Below are 25,524 nucleotides of genomic sequence, written 5' to 3'. Positions count from 1 at the left end.
TAGGAATGGAATCCAGGGCGTGGCACATGCTAGGCAAGTAGGCAAGGCCCCACTACTGAGCTAATCCTCAACCCATGTTAGTTTTTTGTTGTTGTTGTTTTCTTTTGTACTAGAGATTGAACCAGGGGTGTTTGTACAAAAAGGGCTACTTTCTCTACGTTTTTGATTCTCATTTTGAGACACTGTCTCACTAAGTTGCTTAGGGCATCACTAGGTTGCTAAGGCTGGCCTCAAACTTGAGATCCTCCTGCCTCAGCCTCCAGAGTCTCCTGCTGTGCACTTTTTTTTTTTTAACACTGCGTCTCTGCTGTCCAGCACAGTACTGCGTCCATAAAGGGCACCACAAAAGAATAACTACAGGGCTGCTGGACTGAAGATGGGCAGGGCTGAGTCGGGGAGCCACAAGAAACTGAGCTGGACCTTGGAGGAAGGCATTCTCCAAATCCTTCTTTCCTCACGTCTTCTCCCGCGATTCCCAGAGTGCGCCTTCTGTGACCTGCGCATGGATGCTCAGAGGTGCGGCAAGAGGTATTTTAAGTGACTGGCCTCTATTGTGTGCCATGTGCTCTTTCCTTTTTCTCTTTTGGTGCTCACTTCGTCTCACAAAGTTACGAGTTCATGGAAACAGGAAGATGGTCCTTAGAAAAGTCAACAGGGCTGAGGATGGGCTCAGCATGTGCAAGGCTGCGGGTTGCATCCTCAGCCCTGCAAAAAAAAAAAAAAAAAAAAACCATACAGAGCCAAGTCTGTACCCAAAGAAGTGCAAGCAGGGGCTCAGAGAGATCTGAGACTTAAACAGCCAAAGACACGGAGACCACTGGGTGTCCACCCAGATAAACGTACCATCCCTGCTCCGACGCGGCTGGCCCTTGAGGCCACCATGCTACTAAGCCAGACACCAAAGGACACGTGCTGCGGGACCCACTCACAAGTGTCCCGAGAGTCCTCGGCTCCAGAGACAGGACGCATTCGGTGGTGCCAGAGGACGGGAGGGGAGGAGAGTCTGACCAGACGAGAAAGCTCTGGCGGCAGATGGAGCCTGAACTGCGAGAACCTCCACGTCGCACGTGTTCTGCGACGTAAGTGTCTCGACGTGCGCACGGTCATTCCCCACGATATTCTAAAGTCACCTTCGTCTCGTGAAAGAATGTCGTGGTGTGTGTACACACTTGGTGGCGAAAGCCCACCGAAGCTGGACGGGTCGCCCACTAGCCTCAGGACGGCTGTCTCCCTCGGCCCCAGACGCGGACGTCCCCCAGCTGCCGGCGCTCAACACCCGGCGCCGCGTCCCTTCCGCCCCACGCCCCAGGAGCACGCGCGCCAGCGCCGTGGGAGTGCGCACGCTCCGGAAAACCGCCTCGCGTCGGTCCCCGCCCCTTTGCCCTGCGAGGCGGGCTCGGGCTGCTGCGCACGCGCCGCGGTCGGGGGCGGGGCCCGTGGCGCTCGCTCTCGCGAGAGGCCGGCGCGCGAGCTCGTGGCCTTCCCCTCCCCTCCCTCGGCCTCCCGGGTCCCGCTGCAGCGTCAGCCTCGCCGGGACCTCGGTGGCGGCGGGCCCCTCGCCTCAGCCCCATCACCCTAGTCGCCCCTTGCCCGGGTCCACCGCGCCCCCGGCCCTACCGCCCGGCGCCGGCCTAGGCCGCGGCCGCAGCCCCCGACTCGCGTCGGCGCCGCCCGCTCGCGGCCCGCCCCCTATGGGCCCCGGCTGAGGCGCCGCCGCCGGCCCGCGGAGCCCCGATGCTGGCCCGGAGGAAGCCGGTGCTGCCGGCCCTCACCATCAACCCCGCCATCGCCGAGGGCCCGTCCCCCACCAGCGAGGGCGCCTCCGAGTGAGTGGCGGGGTTCGGCCGGCGACGCGGGGACAGGCGGGGGTGGGGTCCCCGGGAGCAGAGGTCAGGGAGAGGGAGACCCCTGCTGGAAAGGTCAGGCAGGGGGTCCCCGGGAGCAGGGCTGGTGATGGGGTTTGCAGGGAGGGGGTCCCCTGCTGGACAGGCCAGGGAGGGGGTCTCCTGGAGGAGAGATGGGGGGGTCCTCTGGTGGAGAGGCCAGGGAGGGGGTCCCAGAGGAGAGTGCTGGGTGGGATTCCTGTGAAGAGAGCAGGAGGTGGGGGTTCCTTGGAGGAGGGGATGGGGTGGGGGTCCCTGATGAATTACTGAGCTTATGGCAAGGGGTGGCCCTTATGGGAAGAGACAGGGTGAGAGACCCCTGAGTACCAAAAAGTGGGACCACCTGTCATCTAGGTGGTCCCTAGATAATAAAATGAGGATGAAAGCACTCCCTGAGAACAGAAGGGGGTCGCAGTGGACTGGGCTGAGAGGTTTCTCGAGGACAGTCAGGGTGATGGGGTGGCCCGAGTGACAAGACCAGCTAAGGGGTCCTGAGTCCCTGTGGGGAAAGGTAGTGGGACGACCCAAGGGGTGAAGTCCTAGTAAAAGATGGTCCCTCAGAAGTCTGGATGTGGGGGGTCTCAGGGATTGGGGAAGGGTCCTGAGACCAAGAACATAATGAAAAGGTCCTGCTAGTTGGGGTGGGGGAGGCCCCTGAAGCCGGGGAGAGTGCTTAGGATGCCCCCAGGAAGGAAAGAGGCAGGGGAGCCAAGAATGGGGGCATTCAGAGGCAGGGATGAGACCCCAGAAAGCAGGTTCTGAAGCAAACAGATTAGGACAGCCTCTGGAGGCCGGGTGGGGAGGGAAGAAGGCCTTAGGCCCTGGAGGGTGACAGGTTTTCAGGGCTGCAGAGAAACCAGGGGAAGGGGATGGCAGGGATGCCTTCAGGGGTGATGGGGGTACTTCATCTACTCTACAGCGAAATCGTGTCCTGTGAGGAGGAGACGGGCTTGATGTGTTGGGGGCACACACTTGGAAGGTCGTGCCACAATGACCTCTTCATTCCTGTTCTCTATGATGGGCAGGGTGTCCCCATGAGGACGGAGGGGACGAGTGTATGTTGTGTTTCCTGGTCTTGCCACTCAGCCTGGACAGGGGTGGGGATTCCATGCACATGTGTGTTAGCTAATAGCGTCACAGCCAGGCAAGAGGACATTTAAAAATCCACCCCTTATCCTTCTCTTCCTGCGTATTTTCTTCCACGTTTTCTGGAGTTCATCCTTTGAAGGATTGATTCCCCAGTGGAGGACACCGGCCTCGGGTTCCAGACACGTCTTGTACTTACATACACACATACCCCAATTGAGTTCCCATTACATTTAAGGTAGACTACTGAGTGGCTTCAGGGTGCATCATAGATGTCCCAGGCCTTCAGAAGTCTGGCCCAGAGTTGCCTCTTCAGCCACAGCGAGTAAGCATGCTCATTGGTTGGTGTTCTTTCCTTGCTCTCTCTCTCTGCAATGAGTCAGTATCTTGATGTTTGGTCTTCGGGTCATTGTTCAACAGGTGCCCAATAAGTTTGTGCTTATTTTTATTTTTGTGGTACTGAGGATCGAACCCGGGCCACACGCATGCCAGGCGAGCGTGCTACCGCTTGAGCCACGTCCCCAGCCCTTAACACATTCTTGAGTGGGTGGCTGTGCACTGCTGGGTATGGTCAGTCTCCTGTAGAGACCTTCACTTAGAGCTGCCCCGTCTGATCCAGTTCCCCCTGGCTGCAGCCAGCCCTGGCAGTGACACATCCAAGTTGTCCAGGAGAGCTGTAAGTGTGAGGTGCACCTCTAGATTTCAAACTTAATGCAAAAGAAGTAAATACTCAGAAATGTTCATATGTTGATTACACATTGAAAATGATGCTTTTGGTGGGTTAAATATCGTATTAAAAGCAGTTTCACCTGTTTCCCATTTAAAACACATATCCTAAACATTTTTATTTTCATTTTTTGCAGTGCTGGGGATGGCACCCAGAGCTGTGCACATACTAGGCCAGCACTCTACCACTGAGCTATACTCTCTGCCTTAGGAAATTTTTAAATTGTGTGCGCGACTTCCTCCTGCTCTGTTGGACAGTGTTGGGGTCTTATTATCATTGAACTAAAGTATCTACCTGTTACAGGAAGCTGTGTTTTACTCCAGGATCAGGTTGAAAGTCAAGGCGTTCCTAAAAATAGCTCGTCAATATTTCCTTTGAAAATTGCTTGTGCCCAGTAAAGTACAGTAGACAGTTGGTGCAGGAGCACTGAGTTTAGGACCACAAGTGTCCATGCAACACAGGAGGTCTGCAGTAACGGAGGAGCATGCCCTGGGGTTGTCTGCACCCCTCCCCCTTCTCCTCAAGTGCTGGTCTTTAATTCTTGAAAATTAAAATAATACAGGGGCTGGGTACAGTGATTCATACCTGTCATCCCATCAAGAGACTGGAGTGATCAGTTCAAGGTCAGCCTGGGCACCTTAGTGAGGCTGCCTCAAAATTATGAAGAGCTGGGGTGGCTGATGCAGCCTCTGCCTTCCACCCCTTGGTGCTAGTCCTTTGTTCCTGGTAAAGACCCGTGTCCTGACCCCCAGTTCCTTCATTTTTTGTTGTGGTCTAGAGACCTCCTGGGTCCCTTGAGCTGCAGCTTGTCCCCAAGTTTTCCTGAAATTTGCAAGTAGGGGTCTGGCCTTCAGTTCCAATCCTGCATTTGTGGTGGGGGTGCACACATGTCTCATTGCTGCTAGATGGTGATCCCTGAGATCTGGCATTAGGCCCTTGTCCCTTTGATTTCCTCTGGCCTGGCACATGGCTGCTTGTGATCGTGGCTAGGTGGAGTCATCTTGCCACCTTTCAACATGCCCCCTGCTGATCTGTGCCCTTGAACTCCACAGGGCAAACCTGGTGGACCTGCAGAAGAAGCTGGAGGAGCTGGAGCTAGACGAGCAGCAAAAGAAGCGGTTAGAGGCCTTCCTGACTCAGAAGGCCAAGGTTGGTGAGCTCAAGGACGACGACTTTGAAAGGATCTCAGAGCTGGGAGCTGGCAATGGCGGGGTGGTCACGAAGGTCCAGCACAGGCCATCGGGCCTCATCATGGCCAGAAAGGTGAGCAGGTAGCAGAGTGGGAATAGAACCCCAGGAAATGAGAGAGGTTGGAGAGGTAGTGGGACCTTTGCTGTCCAGCTGCCCCCTCCAGGGACCCTGAGTGCAAGGAAGCCCCCTTGTAGTTGGAATTCAGCAGTGCTACTGCTGCCTGGGACCCTCCCAGGTTGGCTGACCTCTGCCTTCAGGGAGGTTTCAAGTTCAGGTCCTGGGGTTAGGGGAGTGGCTCAGTGGTAGAGCATTTGTCTAGCACGTGCCAGAGCCTGGGTTCCAGCCCCAGCGCCAAAAAAAAAGAGAAAGAAATCAGTTTCCTGGAAGCTTTCTGGTTTGTGCACGGCTGGGTCCAGAAGTGTGACAAGCAGGGTTTTCAGGAAATTAGTGTATTGGTCATAGGTTTCAGAGAAACAGAATTAATAGTGTATGCATGCACATGTGTATATGTAGAAATTTATTTTTGAGATGCAAGGGAGGGGACCCAGGGCCTTGCACATGATAGATAAGCACTCCACTCCACTGCTGGGCCACACCCTAGCCTGAGAGGGGTTTTGTTTTAAGGACTTGTTTAACATGGTTGTGGGCATTTTAGTCTGAGATGTGCAAAGCAAACCAGCACCCTGGAGGCCAAGGGAGAGCAGAGGTTCCGGCTGGAGTGTGAGGGCTGGCTGAGGCCAACTTCCCTCTTACCAGGGCACCTCAGTGTTCCCTCCTGAGACCTTCAGCTGATTGAATGTGGCCCACCATCTCAGAGGGTCACCTGGTTTACCTAAGAACCTGCAAGTTTATCTGCTCCCCACATCTGAAAAAGACCTTCCCAGTCATGTCAAGACTGGTGTTTGACCAAAATCTGGGTTCCCAGGCCAGGGGACACACAAAGTTGAGCATCGCCCCCTCTTGTGGGATTCTGTCCACCCTGGTGTGACAGTACCTGCCCACCTGCTCATCCTGGCTCTGGTGCTGCAACACAGCCTCTCTGGAGTCCCCAGGAGGTGAAAGGAGTTGAGACCAAGGCATGACCACTTGGAGATGGGAGCTCCTAACTAGGGACTCTGTGTGGACAGACTTCTGCTTCTCCAGCATGTGTGTTCCCATGGGGAGAGCCCGCTGTTCTGGAAGCCTGTCATCCTACAGTCACTGCCCCTGCCTGAGTGTGGGCCTCCGCATCCCTGTGCCTTTCCTGGTCTCTGTGGGAATTTAGCTCTGAGGCTCGTTCTTTCTTCACATATGTAGGTTTTTTGTTTTTTTTTTTTTAAAAGAGAGTGAGAAAGGGAGAGAGAGAATTTTAATATTTATTTTTTAGTTTTCGGCGGACACAACATCTTTCTTGGTATGTGGTGCTGAGGATCGAACCCGGGCCGCATGCATGCCAGGCGAGCGCGCTACCGCTTGAGCCACATCCCCAGCCCCACATACGTAGTTTTTAATTGGATATTTATTAATTGAATTGGGAATTGAACCTAGGGGCACACTTTACCACTGAGCCACATCTCACAGCCCTTTTTACTTTTTATGATGAGACAGGTCTTACTAAGTTGCTCAGGGCCTCACTAAGTTGCTGGGGCTGACCTTGAACTTACAATTCTTCTGCCTCAGCCTCCTAAGTTGCTGGAATTATAGGTGTGTGCCACCACACCCGGCTCTTTCTTCTTGCTTCTAAAACACCTCCCTGCACCCCTGAAATCTACAGCTGAGGATTTGCTATTTCTGTTTCCTTTCTGCTGGCAGACTTTTCAATATCAGAGCAGGCCTGGAGTTATGGCTCAGCAGTAGAGCACTCACCTAATATGTGTGAGGCCCTGGGTTTGATCCTCAGCATCACATAAAAATAAATAAAAAGATAGATAGATAGATAGATAGATAGATAGATAGATAGATAGATAGATAGAATAAAGGTGTCCAACTACAACAAAGAAATAAATATTTTAAAAAAACTCAGAGCAGCCTTGGCAATCTGGGCCTACCTTCCCCACAGCACTAATGTGAGGACAGTGTGCTTGTCCCAGTACAAGTACAAGGGAGCAAGGGCTCTCAGGCCAGTCAAGGACTCTTCTGTGTGTCCCTCTCGTGCCAGGTAGTAATGGGAGCCCAGGACCTTCCCATCTACATGCGTCACTGCAGCTGAAGGGCACAGATTGAACAAGAGCCAGCGCCCCAACAGGTCTCCCAGTGCAGACCCCCAAAGGTGTAGGGCAGCCTTGGGGCTGGCGAGCCCACTCTGCAGCCAGTGTCCCCTGGTCTGTTTGATTCTCAGCCAGTGCAATATGCCAGAAAAGCAGCCAGGCCCAATCTGGAAGGCCCAGTAAAGCCACCCTCTGGGTTTTTACAATCATGCTTGTTTGTCACCCTCATAAGTGTGAGCAGACACTGGTCATCTGCTCACTGCCGCATCCTTCCAGAGTAACGAGCGTCCTTGAATTCTGGGGTAATCCAGTGGCCTCCTGTGAAGGGCAGGGTGAAAATGCTGCGTCCCGGAGACCCAAAGCCAGAGCTGAAAAAGCAGCAGCAGAGGGGCAGCGTGGGCATTAGCTTTGGGAAAGACCTGGTCCTCAAGGTCACAGGGAGCGTTCCCTATACACTCCCTGGATTGGGGACACTGTCAGCCTCTCTCTGCCCCTGGACCCAGCACCTTGTGCTTCTTCCTGCCTGGGTGCCCTCCCACAGGCAGGTGTTCCCCAGCTCTTCCTTGTGGTGGCTCCTAAACTCAATTTCCTTGGGCCCCAGCCCAGTGTCACCTTGCTGCCATTCCCTGAGCACTGCATTGACCGCGTGCCAGGTCTCCTGACTGCATTTCCAGCCTGGCATCTCGTGCTCCCCGAGCGGGGTCTCTTGGTCTTTCTTCTGATTGCTGGCGTCCACAGCGACTCCGCAAGTGTGCGCTGAGCTGATAGCGGCTGTTCTCAGATGTGCACACCTGGTCTCGCTTAGCGGATGAGAGGACTCGTCTCCGACTCGTCTCCCAGGTCTGAGGTTCTGAGCGGCCAGGACGCCGACTCTGATTGCAGCTCCTGCCTGGGCTTGGGCGAGAGCTCCCTGGGGGTAGGTAGTTGGGGTCTCCTGGCATCTTACGTTGTCTTCTGCATCTCTTGGGAAGATCCCAATCTTCCTGCCTTTGGAAATATTGTCTGCAGCTTGTCGACAGGAGCTTCAGCGGAGGGAATGGTAGACTCCCCGGGCCTCGGTGTCGTGTCCCAGCCTGAAAGAAGAAGGGACTCAAAATGTGCCCACCCCTGTCTGAGGGGACAGGTGCAGTGACCACCCCCTCTTGGACTTGTTGCTGGGTCGGAGGCCCAGGGGCCCAGGGGGAGATGAGGGGGGCTTCTTTTAACAGCTCCTACTTTCCCCAAGTGGAAAGTGTTTGCTCTGTCAAGTCCTTTTTTTTAACAGCTTGATGGAGGGGTAATTCACAGACTGTAGAGAGGCACCTTTCAAAAAAATATATATCATTTAATGACTTCTTTTTTAATACGTTCCGCATTGCACATTTATGACTACAGTCAATTTGAGAATGTCTTTATTGCTTTAAAAAGGTACCTGTTCCCATGAGGAATCACGCCTCCCCTCCCAGCCCGGTACCCATGTAAACCCTCCTCCCCAGGATTAACCGTCTCTCCAGGAAATCCATAGTTGTTTTTCTGCATGTTCATTGTAAAAACAGCTTGGTTGTGAAGTAATTCAGGCACCATACAACTCACCCATTTAAAGTATATAGTTGGCTGGAACACAGCATACTCAGAGTTGTTTAGCTCTCACTGCATTTAATTCAAGAACATTCTCACAACCCCACAAAGAAATCCTGTAAGGTTAAGCCAACACGCCCTGGCCCTGCCCCCATGAGTTCACATCCTGTTTCTAGACTTGCCTATCCTAGACCTGCCTGTCACTGGGTCACCCACTCTGGCCCTTTGTGTCTGGTTCTTAGTGAGCATGAGTCCTTGAGGTCCATCTGTACTGCAGCTGTGTCATCTCACTCCTGCTCATGGCCAAGTGACACTCCAGAGTGTGGAGGAAGCGTGCTTTGTTTCAGTGGACCCTGGGGCAGTTCCCCCTCTGGCTTCCGTGAAGACTGTGGTGCACATTCTGGTCCCAGTTGTGTGTGGGCAATCACTTCTCCTCTTGGGCAGACTCCTCAGAGTGGGGTTGCAAGGTCCTTGGTTGGTTTTGAATGCTGTGGTGCATTCCAGGGCCAAGGGACCAGTCCCCCGCCCCCCGCATTTCTGGACACCCCTAGGTAACCCGCTGTCAACTCTTTGCAGCTGATCCACCTGGAGATCAAGCCAGCCATCCGGAACCAGATCATCCGCGAGCTTCAGGTCCTACATGAGTGCAACTCCCCGTACATCGTGGGCTTCTACGGCGCCTTCTACAGCGACGGGGAGATCAGCATCTGCATGGAGCACATGGTGAGCACCTGGCCAGGAACCACAGGGAGGAGGGTGTCTCCCTGCCGGGGCCTCAGAGCCCCTGTCCTCAGAGGCAGCAGCTCAGCAGCTTCAGAGGGTTCCTTGGGTATCACCGGGGCCTACTTGTGTGTGTCCTGTTTCTCAGTGGCACCCTCTTCTCAGCTCTGTTTCTGTGGAGGGTGGGGAAGTCGTCCCTGGTCAGCCTAGAGAGAATTCCCTGTCTCTGCCTGGGGCACCGTGTTTCCAGTGTGCTAGACCTGTGTGGTCCTTGTCTGGTCCTGTGGGGGACACACAAGTTGCTCCTGTGAGCTGCCCCATCTAGAGTACAGCTGTGTGCAGCGTGCCAGTGAGCACCACGGGGCGAGATCCACAGTGCAGTGGCTGGGCTCAGGGGAGCATGGAGAACCGAGCTGCTGCTGGAAAGGGCGCTCCTGCCCACAACCCAGCCAGAGCCAGGGTCCTAGTCCTGCTGGGGCTAGGCACCTGAACCACCACGGTTGGGCTCACTGTGGTCCCTTGTTCGAATACTGTGGTTTGGAAACTCAGAAATGGGTGGGATCAAAAGCAGAAGTGGGGAGAGCTGCAGAGCCTGGGGAGTGGCCCCCATCCTGGCTGCAGGTGCCAGACTGCCTGCTGCAGGGCTCCCTGTGCAGAGCTAAGGTGCACTGGTTGTCTGAAGTCCCCTTGGCTGAGCCTTGCGAGCACACCATCCCCTGCAACAGTTTTGTAACTAAGGCAGGAAATGAATTTGAGCAAGAGTCCCACTCAGCTGTGGGGTCCAAGCAAATCCACTCATGTGGGAGCCCCTTCCCCACCTGGGAGGAGCGAGTCTGTCTTGCAAAGCCCAGGTGCAGGAAGGCCAGAGGGCAGAGGGAGGAGAAAGCGCCCAGGGCGGGACCTGCCTCCTCCCCTTCTTCCCTATCTGGGGTGTGGTTCCAGAGGCTCCCTGCTTACCCTCTGGGAAGGAGGGTGCTTCATCTCCTGTCCCCCACTCAGAGGGGTACTTAGCACGTGGTCCCAGTGCGGCCAGCCCTGTAGCCAGGCACCATGCAGCCCCTTCTCAGGAGGGAGCCATGAGCCCTCCTCTGCTTTGAGGACCTGCCCTTTGCTTCCACGGCAGGCAGACTCGCTGGAGTAGGAGATGGAGTGTTCAGCACATGCGCGGCAGCCTGGGGTGGCCGACACAGCCACACCTCAGACGAAAGGCAGGGCACAGTGCACACGCCTGTAATCCAGAGATGTGGAGGCTGAGGATTTCAAGTTCAAAGCCACTCTCGGCAATTTTACAAGACCCTTAGCAACTTCTGGAGACCCCTACCTTAAAAAGAAAATTTAAAGGGCTGGGACTGTATCTCAGTGGTAGAGCACCCCTGAGTTCAGTCCCTGGCACCAGAAAGAGGCGGGGCAAAGGATGTGGATTTTTTTTCTTTTCTTTTTTTTTTTTGGTACCAGAGATTGAATCCAGGGACCCTTAACCACTGAGACACATCCCTGGCCCTTTTGAATTTTATTTAAAGTCAGGGTCTCAGTTCCTTAGGGCCTCGCTTAGTTGATGAGGCCCAACTAGGCTTTGAACTCACGATCCCCTTGCCTAAGCTTCCCAAGTCACTAGAGTATAGATCTTTTTTTATACTTTTATTTATTCATTTTTATATGGTGCCGAGGATGGAACCCAGTGCCTTCTGCATACTAGGCGAGCGCTCTACCACTGAGCCACGACCACAGCCTAGAGTGTAGATTTGAAGTGGGAGTGAGTCTCTGTGGGGGTCCTGGGGCTGCCATGGCTGAGCTCACTGGTCGGGGACATGCACTGTCTCACGCAAGACTGGCAGCTCTCTGTGGGCAGTCAGGGGAGGGAGGGGTCCCTGCTGGGTAAGCATTAACAAGCTCGTCCTGGACAGCACCCAGTGCTGCGTGAGCACTGAACAGAGGGAAGCACCCTCCTTGCCCTGCAGCATGGTCCTGTTCTTCATCCTCTTCATTTCTCAGTGCTTACAGTTGCATGACAGTCTGCCTGGTTAGTACCTGGCTTAGTGTGTTTTCAGTTGCTGTAACAGTGTCATGGCGGGTAGTTTATACAGGAAAGAGGTTCATTGGGTCATAGTTCTAAAGGTGGGGAAGTCTGAGAGCACAGGCCGCGTCTGCACATGCACAGTCATAGCTGGGGGAGGTGAAGCCGAGCAGGTGTGCTAGGAGGCACAAAGGGCTGCTTGCTTTCTAATAGCCGCTATCCTAGAAGCCACCCACCCCCAGGGGAGTCTACCCCTGCCACATACCCAGAGAAGCATCCATCTCTCCTCATGAAGGTGGAGCCTGTGACCCTGAAAGGGCTCAGACAGTGCTGGCATGGGGGGGCTGCGTTTCCACACAGGGCTTGGAGGGCCACACCACACCCAGGCCACAGTAGCGTCCCTGGGCTGTTGGAGTGTCCTGATCTAAAGGGAGGTCTCGGCCTCTGTCCCAGCAGACTTACGTGCAGACGGCTTGTTTGCAGTCTGGTGGAGTCTGGCTTTCAAGACAAGACTCCTAGTTATGTGGTCACGTCATTGTGACCATGATGTGTTTTATCTAACGAGTGATTAACGTGCTGACGTGCAGTTAGTGACTGTAAGGTGACCACTGTCGCCGTGTGAGCTTTCTGTTGTGGAACTCGGGCTGAGAGAAGAGGCTGCTTCTGGCTCGCTATTGCTTTGGGCCTGTGCTGATAGCAGGCCACGGGGGGCGTGCCTGGCAGGGGAGACCACTGGCCGAGAAGCAAGAGACGGAAGGAGGAGGGACTGAGTCCCAGTGTCCCTTCAGGCCACACGCAGTGGCCTAACCTCCCAGCAGATCCACCTTGTAAAAGCTCCAGCACCTCCCAACAGTGCCAAGCTGGGGATGGAGCCCTAACCCTGGGCCTTCAGGAGACACCTCAGCTCCACACCGCGGCGAGCTGTGAGCCGCACAGCTCTGGTGCACATGGCCCAGCTCACCACCGCTCCTGTTGGTCCTGGGACTCGGGATCAGTGGGGCTGGCTGCTTCTCTGCAGCCTGAACCTATTGAAAAGCTCAGACAGAACCCAGTGAGCAGTGGGGCCAGGGGCCAGGGAGGGCGGCCGTGGTGTGCTGACCACACAGAGGTACCCCAGCATTCTTGAGGTCTGGTCAACTCTGACCAGGCATCCCAGGCGCAGCAGTGAGGAGCCTGCAGCCCTGGATCCGGAGGCACCGCACGGCTCTGTGGTGGGGAATGAAGCCGCACGAGTGCAGTCCACGTGTGTGGGGCTGTAAGGACACGCCAGAGGGAGCCTGTTTGTTTCAACTCTATTTCCCATTACGTGTTGGTGTGTGTGTGAATGCATGGAAAGATCCAGAAGAGGGCTGGGGCTGGGCTCAGTGGTAGAGCGCTTGCCTAGCACGTTCGAGGTCCTGGGTTCGATTCTCCGCACCACATAAAAATAAATAAAATAAAACTATTATGTCCAAATAAAAGATAAATTAAAAAAGAAGAAGAAAAGAAAGATCCAGAAGAGTATGTCACACTTTGGGGCCGGAAGGTGGAACTGCTGGGGCTGAGAGGGTGATCAATGCCTGCCTTTTTTTTTTTTTTTTTTTTTTTTTTTTAATACTTGGGACTAACCCAGGGTGCTCCACCACTAAGTTCATTCCAGCCCTTTTTTAAAAAGTCTTATTTTGAGATAGGCTGGCCTTGAGTCTGTGATCCTGTTACCCTGGCCTCTCAAACCCGAGATTACAGACATGCAGCACGACACCTAGCATTACATCTGAATTTTCTAATAAGAAAATGTATTCGTGTATTACTTGCTCAATAGCAACACGTTTTCAGGAACATTTAAAACACACATGCAAAAAAAGTGTCTAGTCATGCAGAGTGAGATCGGTGTCACAGAGACCTGGGCGCCGTGTTTTCCCCACCACATCCTGTCCCGTGCCTCAGGCAGGCCACTTAGGCTGGCAGGCTGTGCACTCCCCAGCTGCAGGCTGGGGCTCCCTGGCGCTGATCCTGCCTTTTCCCCTGCCCCCCACCCCCGCCCCCGGCTGTGGACCATGTCTGGGGACCTTTTGGTTGTGACGGGGGTTCTCCTGGCATGGAGTGGGTGAGGCCAGGGTGCTGCTGAGCCCTGCAGTGCCCAGGACACGCACTACAATTTGATTGGCCCCAGTGTCCTCAGTGGGAAATGTGCAGGCAGCCACCACCCCTCTCTGCCCTGCAGACGGAGGGGTTTTGTGTGCACTGGGGAGATTCCTGGAGATTCCTGTTGGACCCCACTGGCCCCCCGGCTCCTCCCAGCAAACGCTCTCTGTTTCTTCGTCCTGCACATATTTATTGCAGCTCTGAGGAGTTGGAATGAAAAGAGGTGGCACTGGCCACACCTGTCATCCCAGCTGTTCAGGAGCTGAGGCAGGAGAATGGCAGGTTCACAGGCGGCCTCAGCACCTTGTGAGACCCTGTCTCAAAATTTTAAAAATGAGGGGCTGGGGATGTGGCTCAAGCGGTAGCGCGCTCGCCTAGTATGCGTGCGGCCCGGGTTCGATCCTCAGCAGCACCACATACCAACAAAGATGTTGTGTCCGCCGAGAACTAAGAAAAATAAATAAATAAATAAATGTTAAAACTCTCTCTCTCTCTCTCTCTCTGTCCCCCTCTCTCACTCTCTCTTTAAAAAAAAAAAAAAAAAAAAAAAAAAAAAAAAAAAAAAAAAAAAAAAATTTAAAAATGAAAGGAGCTGTTACTAGGGATTTTTTTTTAAGTTGTAGATGGACGCAATACCTTTATTTTATTTATTCATTTTCATGTGGTGCTGGGATCCAGCCCAGTACATCATGCGTGCTAGGGAAGCGCTCTGCCACCGAGCCACAGCCTCAGCTTTATTATCTGTTTTTGCTTTTCTAGTTTTGTTAAAGTCAGTTGATACAAACAAGAGGAAGGCACAGTGGTCATGCCCATGGCCCCAGCTGTTCCCAGAGGCTGAGGCAAGAGGGTCACAAGTTTGAGGCCAGCTTTAGCAAGTTAAATGAGACCTTGTCTCAAAATAAGATTTTAAAAAAGGGCTGGGGATGCAGCTCAGTGGTGGCTCCAAATCCTTAGGGGGAGGCAGGAATGGGGCAAGAAGAGCATGTGTACTCCCTCCTGCGCCACTTGCCTGGTCGTCCTGCTCACTGGCACACCTGGTCCTAGCTCTCCAGGCGGGGGCCACACCTGTCCTTCTGCCCACATGACCGGCACCTTTGCCCAGAGCTCCTCGATAGTCACCTGTGGGTCCTGGAAGCTTCAGAGCACATAGGGTTCTGTAGTGTTCTACAGCACAGTGGGGCAGAGCGGGGCCCCAGCACCCCTGAGGCTGCTGCTTCTCCTCTTGCCCTCAAATGAAGGGAAGCATGTCCTGGCGACCAAGCCATCTTTGGGGTCCTGCAAAACAGGTTGGCAAGAACGGTAGACTCCTGGCAGGGTTCTGTCACCACCTGGTGCCCAGGGCTGGCCTGGTAGCGTGGTCCAGACTCCTCTCTCTCCCCAGGCACCTGGGGCAGCCCCTGGGTCTCCGGTTTTGCTCCTGGGCACCTTGTGAAGGACACATAATCTCTGTTTCCTCGTCTGTCTGTTGGACTTGGGGCCCGACCCAGACACGGTGGGAGACTAACCAGTGTTGGTTATCTGCAGGTCTTTTGCAGGGTGCCTGGCACAATGACGAATGGGTGACGGGAGAATAGAGGAGGAGTTCAGATGTCTCTGTCCCCTAGCTGGCCTTCCGAGCACCTCTCCTGCGGGCCAGGGCCCATAGGATTAGGTGCCCTTCCTCACCTTGCCCTGGAGGGAGGCCAGGGAGCAGCCTGCACAGGTGCTGGCAATGGAAGCACTTGGGTTTCTATGGGAATGCCAGGGTGGGGCTGTGGACCCCAGCCAGCCTGCCCTTCCTCCTTTTTCCTGCCTGTGACACCACACCTGGCGTGCTGGCTAGGACAGGGGCCCGAGAAGCTGGTGTGTGGCTTGCATGTGCCAATGTGGTAGCTGCTCAAGTTCCACTCCCAACGACCGCCCAGGCTGCACAGACAGCCTTGTGAGCTCCTAGGGACTGTCTCTGTCCCAGTCAGGGTTTGGGTGGAAACTAGAGTAGAGCGCCTACCATGTGACTTCAGGAAAGCGGCATCTCAGCAGCAGGCCCTGTGGGCCACTGGAAAGCGTTGTGGGACACACACGCGTGCCCTGGGCTATTCCTCCTCACTTCCAGCTGTAGATGTGGCCCCGCAGCCTCTGAGGCCACAGCTGAAGGAGTCCCTGGCCTGCGCTGGACGGCCGCGCTTGGCCCTGGCCTGGTGCCTTCCTGCAGTAGAAGGAGCCCTCACTGCCCGGCTGGCTCTTGAGAGCTGTTTCTCACGCAGGACGGGGGCTCCCTGGACCAGGTGTTGAAGGAGGCCAAGAGGATCCCCGAGGAGATCTTGGGGAAGGTCAGCATTGCGGTGAGTCTCACCACGGACCCCGGCGCATCCCTCCCAGCTGAGGCGCTCTTTCCTCTGCCAGCCCCTTCCTCATGGCCAGGGTCCAGGAGCTGCTCAAAGCCGTGGGGGTGCTTGTGGGGCCCTGCCGAGAGTTGCCAATTCTGTCTCCACTGGCTGTGGGACTTCTGAGCAAGTTTCTGAGGGTCCTTGGATCCCCATCCGCTGGGTGAAGGTGGCAGGTCCTTTCTAGCTTTTAAGATTTTCTGTCATTGTCCTTGTCCCTACCCCTACATCTCAGGCCTAGCCAAGGTCTCAGTTGAACAACTATGAGCAGAATGGCCACCATCTTCCCTCCATCTTATGGCAGGCAGACACCACTGGCTGGGGTCTCAGGTCGCGTTGGTCAGGGTGGTTGAAGGGGGGGCCTGGGGCAGAAATAAACCTCTGACCCCATTCTCCCCTCACTGTCCAAAAGTGCTCTGGGCAGCTGAGGGACGGGGCAGGAGTCCCGGCCCCAGCCCCAGCCCCACAGTTGGCAGAACATGGGGATTTAGATCCTGCCGCTCTGTGACTCCACAGAATGTGGCTCCCAGAACCTGCGTCTGAGCCCACAAAATGACCGGAGGTGCACCTGCCCACTCGGGTGGAGGGCTGATGGGATGCTGGGGCCTGGCGCTCAGCATTCCAGAAACAGCCGTTGTCGGCACCATCGTCGACCACTTCCTCCTGAGGAATCTGCCATCCAGGCTTCCCTTGGCAAAACAGCCCAGTGCACCCCTAATCTGTTCAGTTCTGCTGGAACCTTAACCTGTTCCTTAGCACACCCCCGAACCTGAGCACCCGGGAGATGCCGTGGGGCTGGTGGGGCTGAGCCTGGTGCTAGGACCCAGGCTGCCTCTGCCTCTCTGCACCAGCCCCTCCTCTTTCAAGTGGGGGGGACCAACACGCCCCTCACAGGCTTTGTGGGAACCAGATAGTTTGCACACGCCCCCTACCACTGGAGGCCAGCCTCCTTGTTGGCCTCTATTGGCTGTAAACCTGAGAAGGTCAACACCACCTAGACAGGGTCGCCATGGCCTATTCCAGACACTGGCTACTTAGATGTGGCTGGGGCCAGGGCAGGGGCTGCCCCTGTCCTGCTCACCCAGTCCCCGGCCCTTGCAGGTTCTCCGGGGCCTGGCATACCTTCGAGAAAAGCATCAGATCATGCACCGAGGTAAGGAGGCTCGTGCCGTCCCCAGAGCCTGGCGGGCCACCGCAGTGCCCAATGGCCCCTCACTCCTGGCTGGCCCTGTCCTCAGATGTGAAACCCTCCAACATCCTGGTCAACTCCAGAGGGGAGATCAAGCTGTGCGACTTCGGGGTGAGCGGGCAGCTCATCGATTCCATGGCCAACTCCTTCGTGGGAACGCGGTCCTACATGTCTGTAAGTCCCTCCAGGCCTCCCCTGTCCCACCCAGACCCACAGGGAGCCCACAGGTCCCCCTAGTCTGTTTTCCACATCTGGCTTTCCTCTGCGGCCGAGTCCTGTGTCCTGCCTGGGTCGGCCACCATCCAGCCCAGAGCACTTCCTACTTTCTGAACTGAGATCAGACTTTCTTGGTGCCTTCAGAGATACCTGGGTGCCCCGGAATCTGCAGGGGGCCTGGGATCTGAGAAGCCAGTCTCGCCCTGCACAGAGCGGGGGATCAGCCTCTGCAGAAGCTCCCAGTGCTGTGGGCCTCTGGGGGCCTCAGTCCCCAGGCCTCGTGCACACCCTGTGGGCATGGAGGGATGTGGCTCTGCATCCTCCCACTGCTCTGGTCCCTGGCAGGGGAAGTGGGCTGGGTCACAGCGGTCCCTGGACTGCAGGTGCTGGCCCTCTGCGCACTCCTCCCTCCCGTCTCTCTGGCAGCCAGAGCGATTGCAAGGCACACACTATTCGGTGCAGTCGGACATCTGGAGCATGGGCCTGTCCTTGGTGGAGCTGTCTATCGGGAGGTACCCCATTCCCCCACCCGATGCCAAGGAGCTGGAGGCCATCTTCGGCAGGCCCGTGGGCAACGGTGCAGAAGGAGAGCCCCACAGCACCTCACCCCGGCCGAGACCCCCTGGGCGCCCCATCAGCGGTATGGCCTGAGTCTGAGACTCCTGGCGGGTAGTGTGACCCATGCAGGCACTGCTGTGCCCGGGATGGCAGCTGCCGCTCTCTGGCTCCCTCAGCACCACCTGTCCCCCTGGATCGTCCCGCTAGTCAGCAGTCCTCTCATGGTGCTGGGGTTTCTGGGGACGAGCTGGAAACAGCAAGCGCCCCAGACCTGGTGTGCCCGGGGTGTCGCAGCTGTTGCTAGCAGCTGGCCAGGTCGCTGGATGGGTTCTCCAGCATTTTATCAGGGAAACGTCAACTGTGCACTTGAGTGGCAGGAATTGCCCCAGGCACCTACTACTTAGGGCCGGGCCATCCTGGAGCTCTAAACCCAAGACCTTGACTCGGAACATCCTTAGGACTATTGGATTTGACCACCGGGGCCCCGGAGGATGCGGGGGACCCTTCCCGAGGACGCCTCGCTCACTCTGGGGGAGAGAGTAGGGGAGGGTCCCGGACAGGCAGCAGAGCCCCAGAGCAGTTTCTGGACCCCTGGGTCCTGTCTTTCCCAAGTCGGGGTGCGCCCTGAGCCTGCAGTATCGCAGCTGCTCTGTGGAAGCAGGACCTCCACCCCCTGCCTCGCCTCGGGTAGGTGCCCAGCTCAGGGCTTCAGCACCTCGGTGTCCTGCCGCCTTTAGTTCCAGGGCATTCCATCACCTGAATAGCAAGCCTTGTCCCCAGGAGCAACCCCCATCCCGTCCCCAGCCCCTGCACCCATAGATCCATGTCCTGTCACTGGGTCACACACTGTCTCTTCTGTCTGGTTCTCAATGAGCACGAGGTCCTCGGGTACCTCCATACTCATTTTAAGGGCTCGAGAATATTCCATTCTGAGGGTGGGCTGCTCTGGGTTTAGCCACCCCATGGCTGGGCATGTGGGGAGGTGACAGCATCGCCCAAGCCCCGTTCCTCCTCTGTGTGCTGCTGCAGAAGACCACATGGGTGTCTTGGTCTCATTCCAGGGGAGAGTTCCCAGGTCTTTGTCCTCAGGCCTGGCCCTGCCCCTCCCAGCCCCACTAGATGGCAGCCACCTGCCTGCCAGCACCTCCCCCAGCCCATGCCCTGGCCTCCGTGCCCATTTCAGAACAGGCAGGAGGCGAAAGTCCAGCTGCTGAGCCCAGACCTGGCCAGCTGGGTCTCGGACAGGGGTCAGCCACCCCCTGCCAGCTTCCTGTTCCAAGTGGCATCTGGGGCCTGCCTCTGTCACCACCAGTGGCTCTGTGCAAGGTCATGCTGCTGTCCTTACTGTGGGCCCCCTCCCCCGCCCAGCCTGCAGCTCAGGAGCAGGGCCGTGGCTCTGGCACCTCCCAAGGCACTGCCAAGCGTGGCTCTTCCAAAGCACTCGTGTTTGTTGTGGCTTTTTTGTTTGAGTTCATGGGGGGCTCAGGAGAGCAGTCTCCTCCCAAGGAGCAAGCTCAGGAGCCAGAGGCCAGACCCTGGCCACTGCCACCTCCCCAAAGTTTTGCTGCTGTCATAAGCTAGTGGCTGTGATGGCGCCCAGTGTGCCCAGCACCCCCAGACCTTCACCTGCACATGGGGCTGTCATCTGCCAGTCTCACCCACTTCTGTCCCCCACTGTGTAGGTCACGGGATGGACAGCCGGCCAGCCATGGCCATCTTCGAGCTGCTGGACTACATTGTGAATGAGGTGCGTGAGGAGGCCTCCGGTGCTGGTTCCTCCTAGGGACTCTGCCCATGTGCTGCCCAAGCAAGGGGGCCGCCCTGGGGTGCTCCTTTTTGTGGATGGTTGACTGGTGTGCAAGCCACTGCCACCTCTCCTCTCGGGCCGCACAGGTTCTCCCCTTCCCCGGGGGGTCTTTTTTCCTTAAGGAAGACGAATCCAGAATCCCCATTGCAACCCCTCTCTGTATCCAGAGATGCCCCAGTCTGCCCGTGCTGGGCCCAGAGCCAGGCTGGGCCTCAGGCCCTGTCCCCCAGCATGTCCTAGTCCTCGTTTGAGCATCGTGGAGTCAAGGGCTTTAATCCCCTTGCCTGCCACCCTCGTCTGGGGAGGACGCTTGGCTCCAGAGGGATGGGCTGACTCTGCAGCAGGGCTCTGGGGAATGGGCCATTTTTTCCCTTCCTGCTCTTTCGGGGTCTTTGGTGGCTCCTCCCAGATGCCCCAAAAGCAGATAGTGTGGCCGTGTCCTGCGCAGATGAGCCGCTGACCTCAGGGCTGGTAATCAGGAGGGACACAGCCTGGACCCTGGAACTACCCTGTTGACCACGTCCTCGGGTCCACTAGAGCCAGGGAAACGACAGAGTGGCCAGTCTGCTGCAGGATTAGGCTTGTCCCTTGGTTAGGTGGTGAAATGACAGGATGGGGTGCCCCTGGTGACGTGGCTTTCCCTGCCATTGGCAGGGATCCCCAGGTGCTGTGAGCACGTCAAACACCCTGAGCATCAAGGTGCCCCCCTATCTGGGGTCGTTCTCAGGGCTAGACCGTCAGACTCCCCACAGTGCTTGCGCACAAACCTGGGCAGCAGCTGGCCCCGTGCAGTGCTGACCAGGGAGGCAGCAGCCCAGGCTTGGATCCTGGAGGGATGACGTGGTCCATGGGATGATAAGCCTGCCCTGCTCTGCCCCGTCGTGCCCAGTCAGTGCGTTGTGCAGTGGGAAGAGGGGAGGCTGTTCTCTGCTTGCAGCAAGGGCCAGGAGAGGTCAGGTGGGGGGCCCAAGGCCACATGTGCTGACCTGCCCTCTGTCTCCCCACAGCCACCTCCCAAGCTACCCAGTGGCGTGTTCAGCCCACACTTCCAGGAATTCGTGCATAAATGGTGAGGACTGGCATGGCCGTGCGCAGCGGGGCAGGAGGGGCCCTGACCCCCGTCAGCTCACTCGAGCTCTTCCTGCTCTCGGTCCCACTGATGTCCCTAGAGAATCCTGCAGTCGGTGGCAGGATTTGGCAGGCACTTAAAACCCCCAGGAGAGCCAGAGGCCCTTTCCGGGATGTGGCTCCCACCTGCCCTCCCCGCTTGCCCCCAAAATTGTGCATGAACCTGGATTGGGTCCTTGGTCTATCCGCAGCCGCCACCTGCTGTCCACTGGCAGGAGGGAGGAGTGCCTGCCCAGCAGGTCTCTCCTGGGGTCTCCTACTTGGATTCTCCTGCCCATCAAGGAACCTGCAGTGTCCGTGCTGGGGCCTCATGCAGCACCCTGGTGCCCTGGAGGCAGCCGCCTGTGGATGTCACCCATCAGATGTGCCCTGGTGGCCCTTTGTGTCTGAGAACCACTCTGCAGCCCTGAGCTGCTTTGAGCTGCTGTCCTCAGGCTGTTCTGTTTTTTTAAAGGAAAAACTTCCATTTTGACCCTGGGCCTCTGAGCTTGGCGTTTTTATTAGAGATCTACCTGTAGGGGCCGAGGAGGTTGAGGGAAGAGGGTGGCCAGTTCAAGGCCAAGCTCGGTAACTTAGCAAACCCCGTCTCCAGTAATAACCAGAGCTGGGGATGTGGTAGAAAGATACACATCTATGGCTGCTGCCAGCTGTGCCCAGGCAGGAGGGGCTCCCGCCCCTTTCCCCTTGCCTCCCCCTCAGGCCTTTGTCCTACTCTCTCCCGGGGGCGTCTTGCTCTGGAGACCGGAGGCAGTGATGGAGCCCCGTGTCTGTCTGGGCAGGAGCCAGGTGGCTAGGCAGCAGTGAACCAGAGTCCCAGGCTCCTGCACAGGTCTCCTCATGGGCTGGGGTGACACAAGCAGCCTCACCACAGTCCAAAACACTGGCCCCCGAGCCACCAACTGACTGCCCTGTCTTGTGCCTGTCCCCAGCCTCATTAAGAACCCAGCAGAACGAGCAGATCTGAAGATGCTCATGGTGAGTGGTGCCCTTGGACCCTGGGCTGGGTGTGGAGAGGGTGCACGTGGGGCCCTGCTGTGAGTGAGCAGGAGGAGTCCAAGCTGGCTGGGCGCAGGGCTGGGAGAGCAGAGTGTGTTTCTCCAGAAGGATGGCACCAGGGTTCCTGGGCAGTGTCCGCTTCAGGCACTGGGTGGCTGTGGGCCGGGCCCTTAGTCCTGAGCAGCTCCCAGCTCCTGTGGCCTGGCGAGGTGACTGCCTTTGTCATACACCCTGGGTGAGTCCCACTCAGCGCCTGGGTGCTCTGTCGCTCTGGGCGGTATCCCCCTGAGGCTCGGGATGTGCTCTTGGTGTGCTCAGATGCTCCGCCCTGGCCAAACTCCCCCAAGCAGGCCAAGGTTTCTGCACCCTGGAGGTGACTGCAGGTGTCCTTAAAGCTCACACTTCTTGCTACACCCGGCTATTGGCCAGAGCTTGCCTCCCCAGCAGGTGGGAACAAGGAGACAGCCACCTGGGGCCCAGCCAGCATGTTCTCCTGGGCAGGCAGGCCCGACACGAGCCCTCCCAGCCGCATCCACCGCCCATGGTCAGCATGTCCCCAGCACAAGTCAGCAGGCCTCATCGGGTCTGAGCTGCTGTCCATCCTAGATAGCCGCTGCTTCATGTGCCCCAAGAAAGAGCTTTGCGTTAGAGACACAGACGTTGATTCTCAGTCTCCCAAGTCCACGGTGGAGATGTCGGTACAGGGCATTTTGAAAACGCAAGCTGTGCCCTTTGCCTGTGGCGCCAGTAGGCCCCATGGGTCAGGCTGCACAGCCTGCCGCTTCCTCGCTGTGCCCTCCTTGGCCCTGCAGTGCTTCACCTCAGGACTCTTGGATGCCCTTGTGCCAACTGGCTGCCCCCTGCCCAGGAGGCCCACTTCAGTGCCTCCTCCAGGATGGCCCCCATCAGTTGGTTGTGGGGACAGCTGAGTTTTGAGACCCTTGGCTGTGGTAGGAGCACAAGGCCTGGGTGGGAAGGGGTCGTCTCCGGCTGCTTCTCTAGAGGGCCCTGCACCCACCCAGATCTTAAGTGTATGACAGAAGCAACACCTGTGCAGGGCGGTGGAGCAGGGCACCAGGTGTCTGAACTCCTTAAAAGTCACCCAGGGCTCTGGGGCAAGGCTTGGTGGTTCGCACTTGCTGCACACGGGAGGCCCTGGCTCAGCCCGGGCACGGGTAGGAGCCTGCTCACCACTCTTGTGCCAGCCAACTGGATGTGCCAGTCCAGTTGTGTTCTTGACTCAGTCAGGGGCATGTATCCCAAATGACACCCTCTGGTGACCCTGAAGCCCCTCCTGCCCCAGCTCCTCAGCAGTGCACCCTCGTCCCTGAGCCACATTTCGGGGCTCCAGAGCTTTGTGGCCAGTGACTGACTTAATGGACATTCTTTGAGTTGGGAACCATGCAGAGAGCTCCCTTGGCAGATGGGGCTGTTCCTGATCAGATGTCCTTGGTGGAGTGGTCCTGTCTCGGGGGTTGTCCAGTAGAGGCCAGGGACACCCACTCCAGAGAAGAGCCCCTCCCCCGTGTCCAGCATGCTGAAGGGAGCTCAGGCTGTGGGGCTGGTGTTCCCGCCCTGCCCCAGCTGCAGGCGTCACTTCTGTGTCATTTCCGCATTACTGAGCGCTTGGGTCCCCCTGAAGCCAAGTATGTGGTCCTGGGTGGCCCTTGGCACTCCCTGGGTCGGCGCCCACCGTGCCCAGCCCTCAGCTCCTCTCCCTTGCAGGGCCATGCCTTCATCAAGCGCTCAGAGGCTGAAGAGGTGGACTTCGCCGGCTGGCTGTGCAGGACCCTGCGGCTCAACCAGCCCAGCACACCCACGCGCACCGCTGTGTGACGGCCACCCGGGCTCCCGCGTCTGGCCGCCTGCCTGTCCCATCTGTGCCCACCCTCTGGCCCCTCCTGCCCTGGGAACATTTGTGTCCTCATGTCCCCTGGGTTGCTGCCTGGCCTGGGAGGGACACTGCTCCTGTCACCGTCTAGGAACCTGCTTACTTAGTTTAAAACAAAACAGGGAGAGGAAAAGCAAACGCTGCCCACTGCGCCTCCTTGCTGCGCGGGTCTTCTCCGTGTTGGTCTCTTCCCTGGAGGCCACCGAGGATCAGGGCCGCCACTGCCCTCCAGGGCTGAAGCCCCAGTGCCCAGGCCCTGCCTCAGCATCTCACCTGGAAAGCCGGGGGCCAGGGGCCGAGGGCCTGCAGTGGGACCACTTCCTTGCCTCCCCCTCTGGCTGCTCGGCCCCTCGCCATGAGTCTGGACAGGAGGCAGCCCTGCCTCCTGCCCAGCACACCAGGGAGGCCTCTCCAGGCTCCAGGGAGCACACTCCCTCCCCGGGGCTAAGCTGAAACAGCTCTGCAGAGAGGAAGTGCTGGTCTCCACGCTCTGTGTGGTTGAAACCCCAGCAGATGCAGCAGATAAGGCCTGTGTCCCTGCACTTGCAACAGGCCCCACAGATGTGGTGGCTGTCACCGGTGCCTGCCCCACGAATCACAAGCCAGTGCCCAGGCACGTCACTCTCCTGAGGGCCGCCAGCTGCTCAGCCCCAGTTGGTTACAAGCAAAGCGGATGAGGTCCTGTCCCAGTTCCCGTGTCGTCCTTCATTCCTGTTGGGCCCTCCTCTGTGGTCCCTGCATGGCCCGAGGCCCAGCCATCCTGCCTTCAAGGCTGCGTAACCTCAGCCCACTCACCCAGGGAAGCCGCATCTGGGCTGCTTGCAAGGCCTCCCTCTGGCCTCTGAAGCAGCTGCGGCCCAGAGCAGCCCCTCCATGCTCCTGAGCACGGCGCACAGGCCGCACTTCTCTGTGGGCCGCGGGCCCTGTGCTGCTGCAGAGGGCCAGAGCACCATCTTTTCTTGGGAGACTTTTTAGTCCTGTATTGTTTTTTTTTTTTTTCTGCAGACACCAAAGAGGACATGAGTTGGTGCCTCATTCAAACAGCGTTGCTGGTTTCTGCCCAAACCCTCTTAGAGTTTAGGTTTTTGGGAGGCAGAAGCAGGACTGCAAGTCCAAGGCCATCTTTGGTAACTTAAGGAGACCCTGTCTCAAAAAATAAAAGGGGCTGGGGACGCGGCTCAGTGGAGAGCAGCCCTGGGTTTGCTCCAGGTACTGCCAAGAACACAAACCCTGGCCTCCCCGTTTCCCTCCACTGCTGGCTTCCAGGGTCTCCCCTGGCCTCCCCACGCTGCCTGCAGTCATCCCCACCCTTGGCCACCTCTAATCCAGGCCGGCCCTTCTCCACAGCTGGAGGCCCAGACGCCTGGCCCTTGCTCCCACTGCTGGCCACAGATTCTCTGGGCAGCAGGTGGGCTCTGTGAATCATGTCGAGTGGTTGTTTGGGGCGTGAGTTGCAAGGTGGCACTGCAGCAGGCCGCGGGCGCTCCCAGCTTGTTCCCCGAGCTCCCTGTGGCTGGGAGACTTTTCATAAAGTGTTGGGTTCCTTGTTTTGACCAAGGAAAAAGGCCAGTTGGGGTGTGGCCCAGTGGATAGTTCCTTTGAGGCCCTGGGTTCCATGTCCAGCATCACAAAACGAGTAGATGTGCTGGAGGTGTGCTGGCAGCACTGCCCCATGTGCGAGTGGCAGAAACGCCCAGATCAAGGAGAGCAGGGTTGACCTGTGGTTGGGGGAAGATGGCTTAGAGCGTTTGCCAGGTTCTCCCTAGCTCTGCCTGGCAGCAGCACCCCAGAGGGCAGTGTGCCTGCCTGGCAGCCGGCCAGACCCCGTTCCCATGCCTGCACGCTCGATGCTCCCCAGCCACATGCGACACCAGCCAGGTCACTCCTG

At 57.3% G+C, this 25,524-nt stretch overlaps 1 protein-coding gene across 1 annotated transcript; it reads left to right on the top strand.

The window, feature by feature from the left end:
• The first annotated feature begins 1,424 nt into the window (after positions 1-1,424).
• Positions 1,425-23,774, top strand: Map2k2 (mitogen-activated protein kinase kinase 2). Its single transcript, XM_078033771.1, has 11 exons — positions 1,425-1,826; positions 4,749-4,959; positions 9,207-9,353; positions 15,732-15,809; positions 16,953-17,004; positions 17,090-17,214; positions 17,683-17,896; positions 19,497-19,561; positions 20,629-20,690; positions 21,679-21,724; positions 23,471-23,774. The coding sequence occupies exons 1-11, from the start codon at positions 1,735-1,737 to the stop codon at positions 23,579-23,581; spliced, it is 1,203 nt and encodes a 400-aa protein (XP_077889897.1). The 5' UTR covers positions 1,425-1,734; the 3' UTR covers positions 23,582-23,774.
• The last annotated feature ends 1,750 nt before the right edge of the window (positions 23,775-25,524 follow it).

This window comes from Ictidomys tridecemlineatus, chromosome 2 (genome assembly GCF_052094955.1).
Source record: "Ictidomys tridecemlineatus isolate mIctTri1 chromosome 2, mIctTri1.hap1, whole genome shotgun sequence".
Lineage (NCBI taxonomy): Eukaryota > Metazoa > Chordata > Mammalia > Rodentia > Sciuridae > Ictidomys > Ictidomys tridecemlineatus.
The sequence above is the reverse complement of the archived record's forward strand: the minus strand, read 5'-3'. Positions and strand labels throughout refer to the sequence as shown.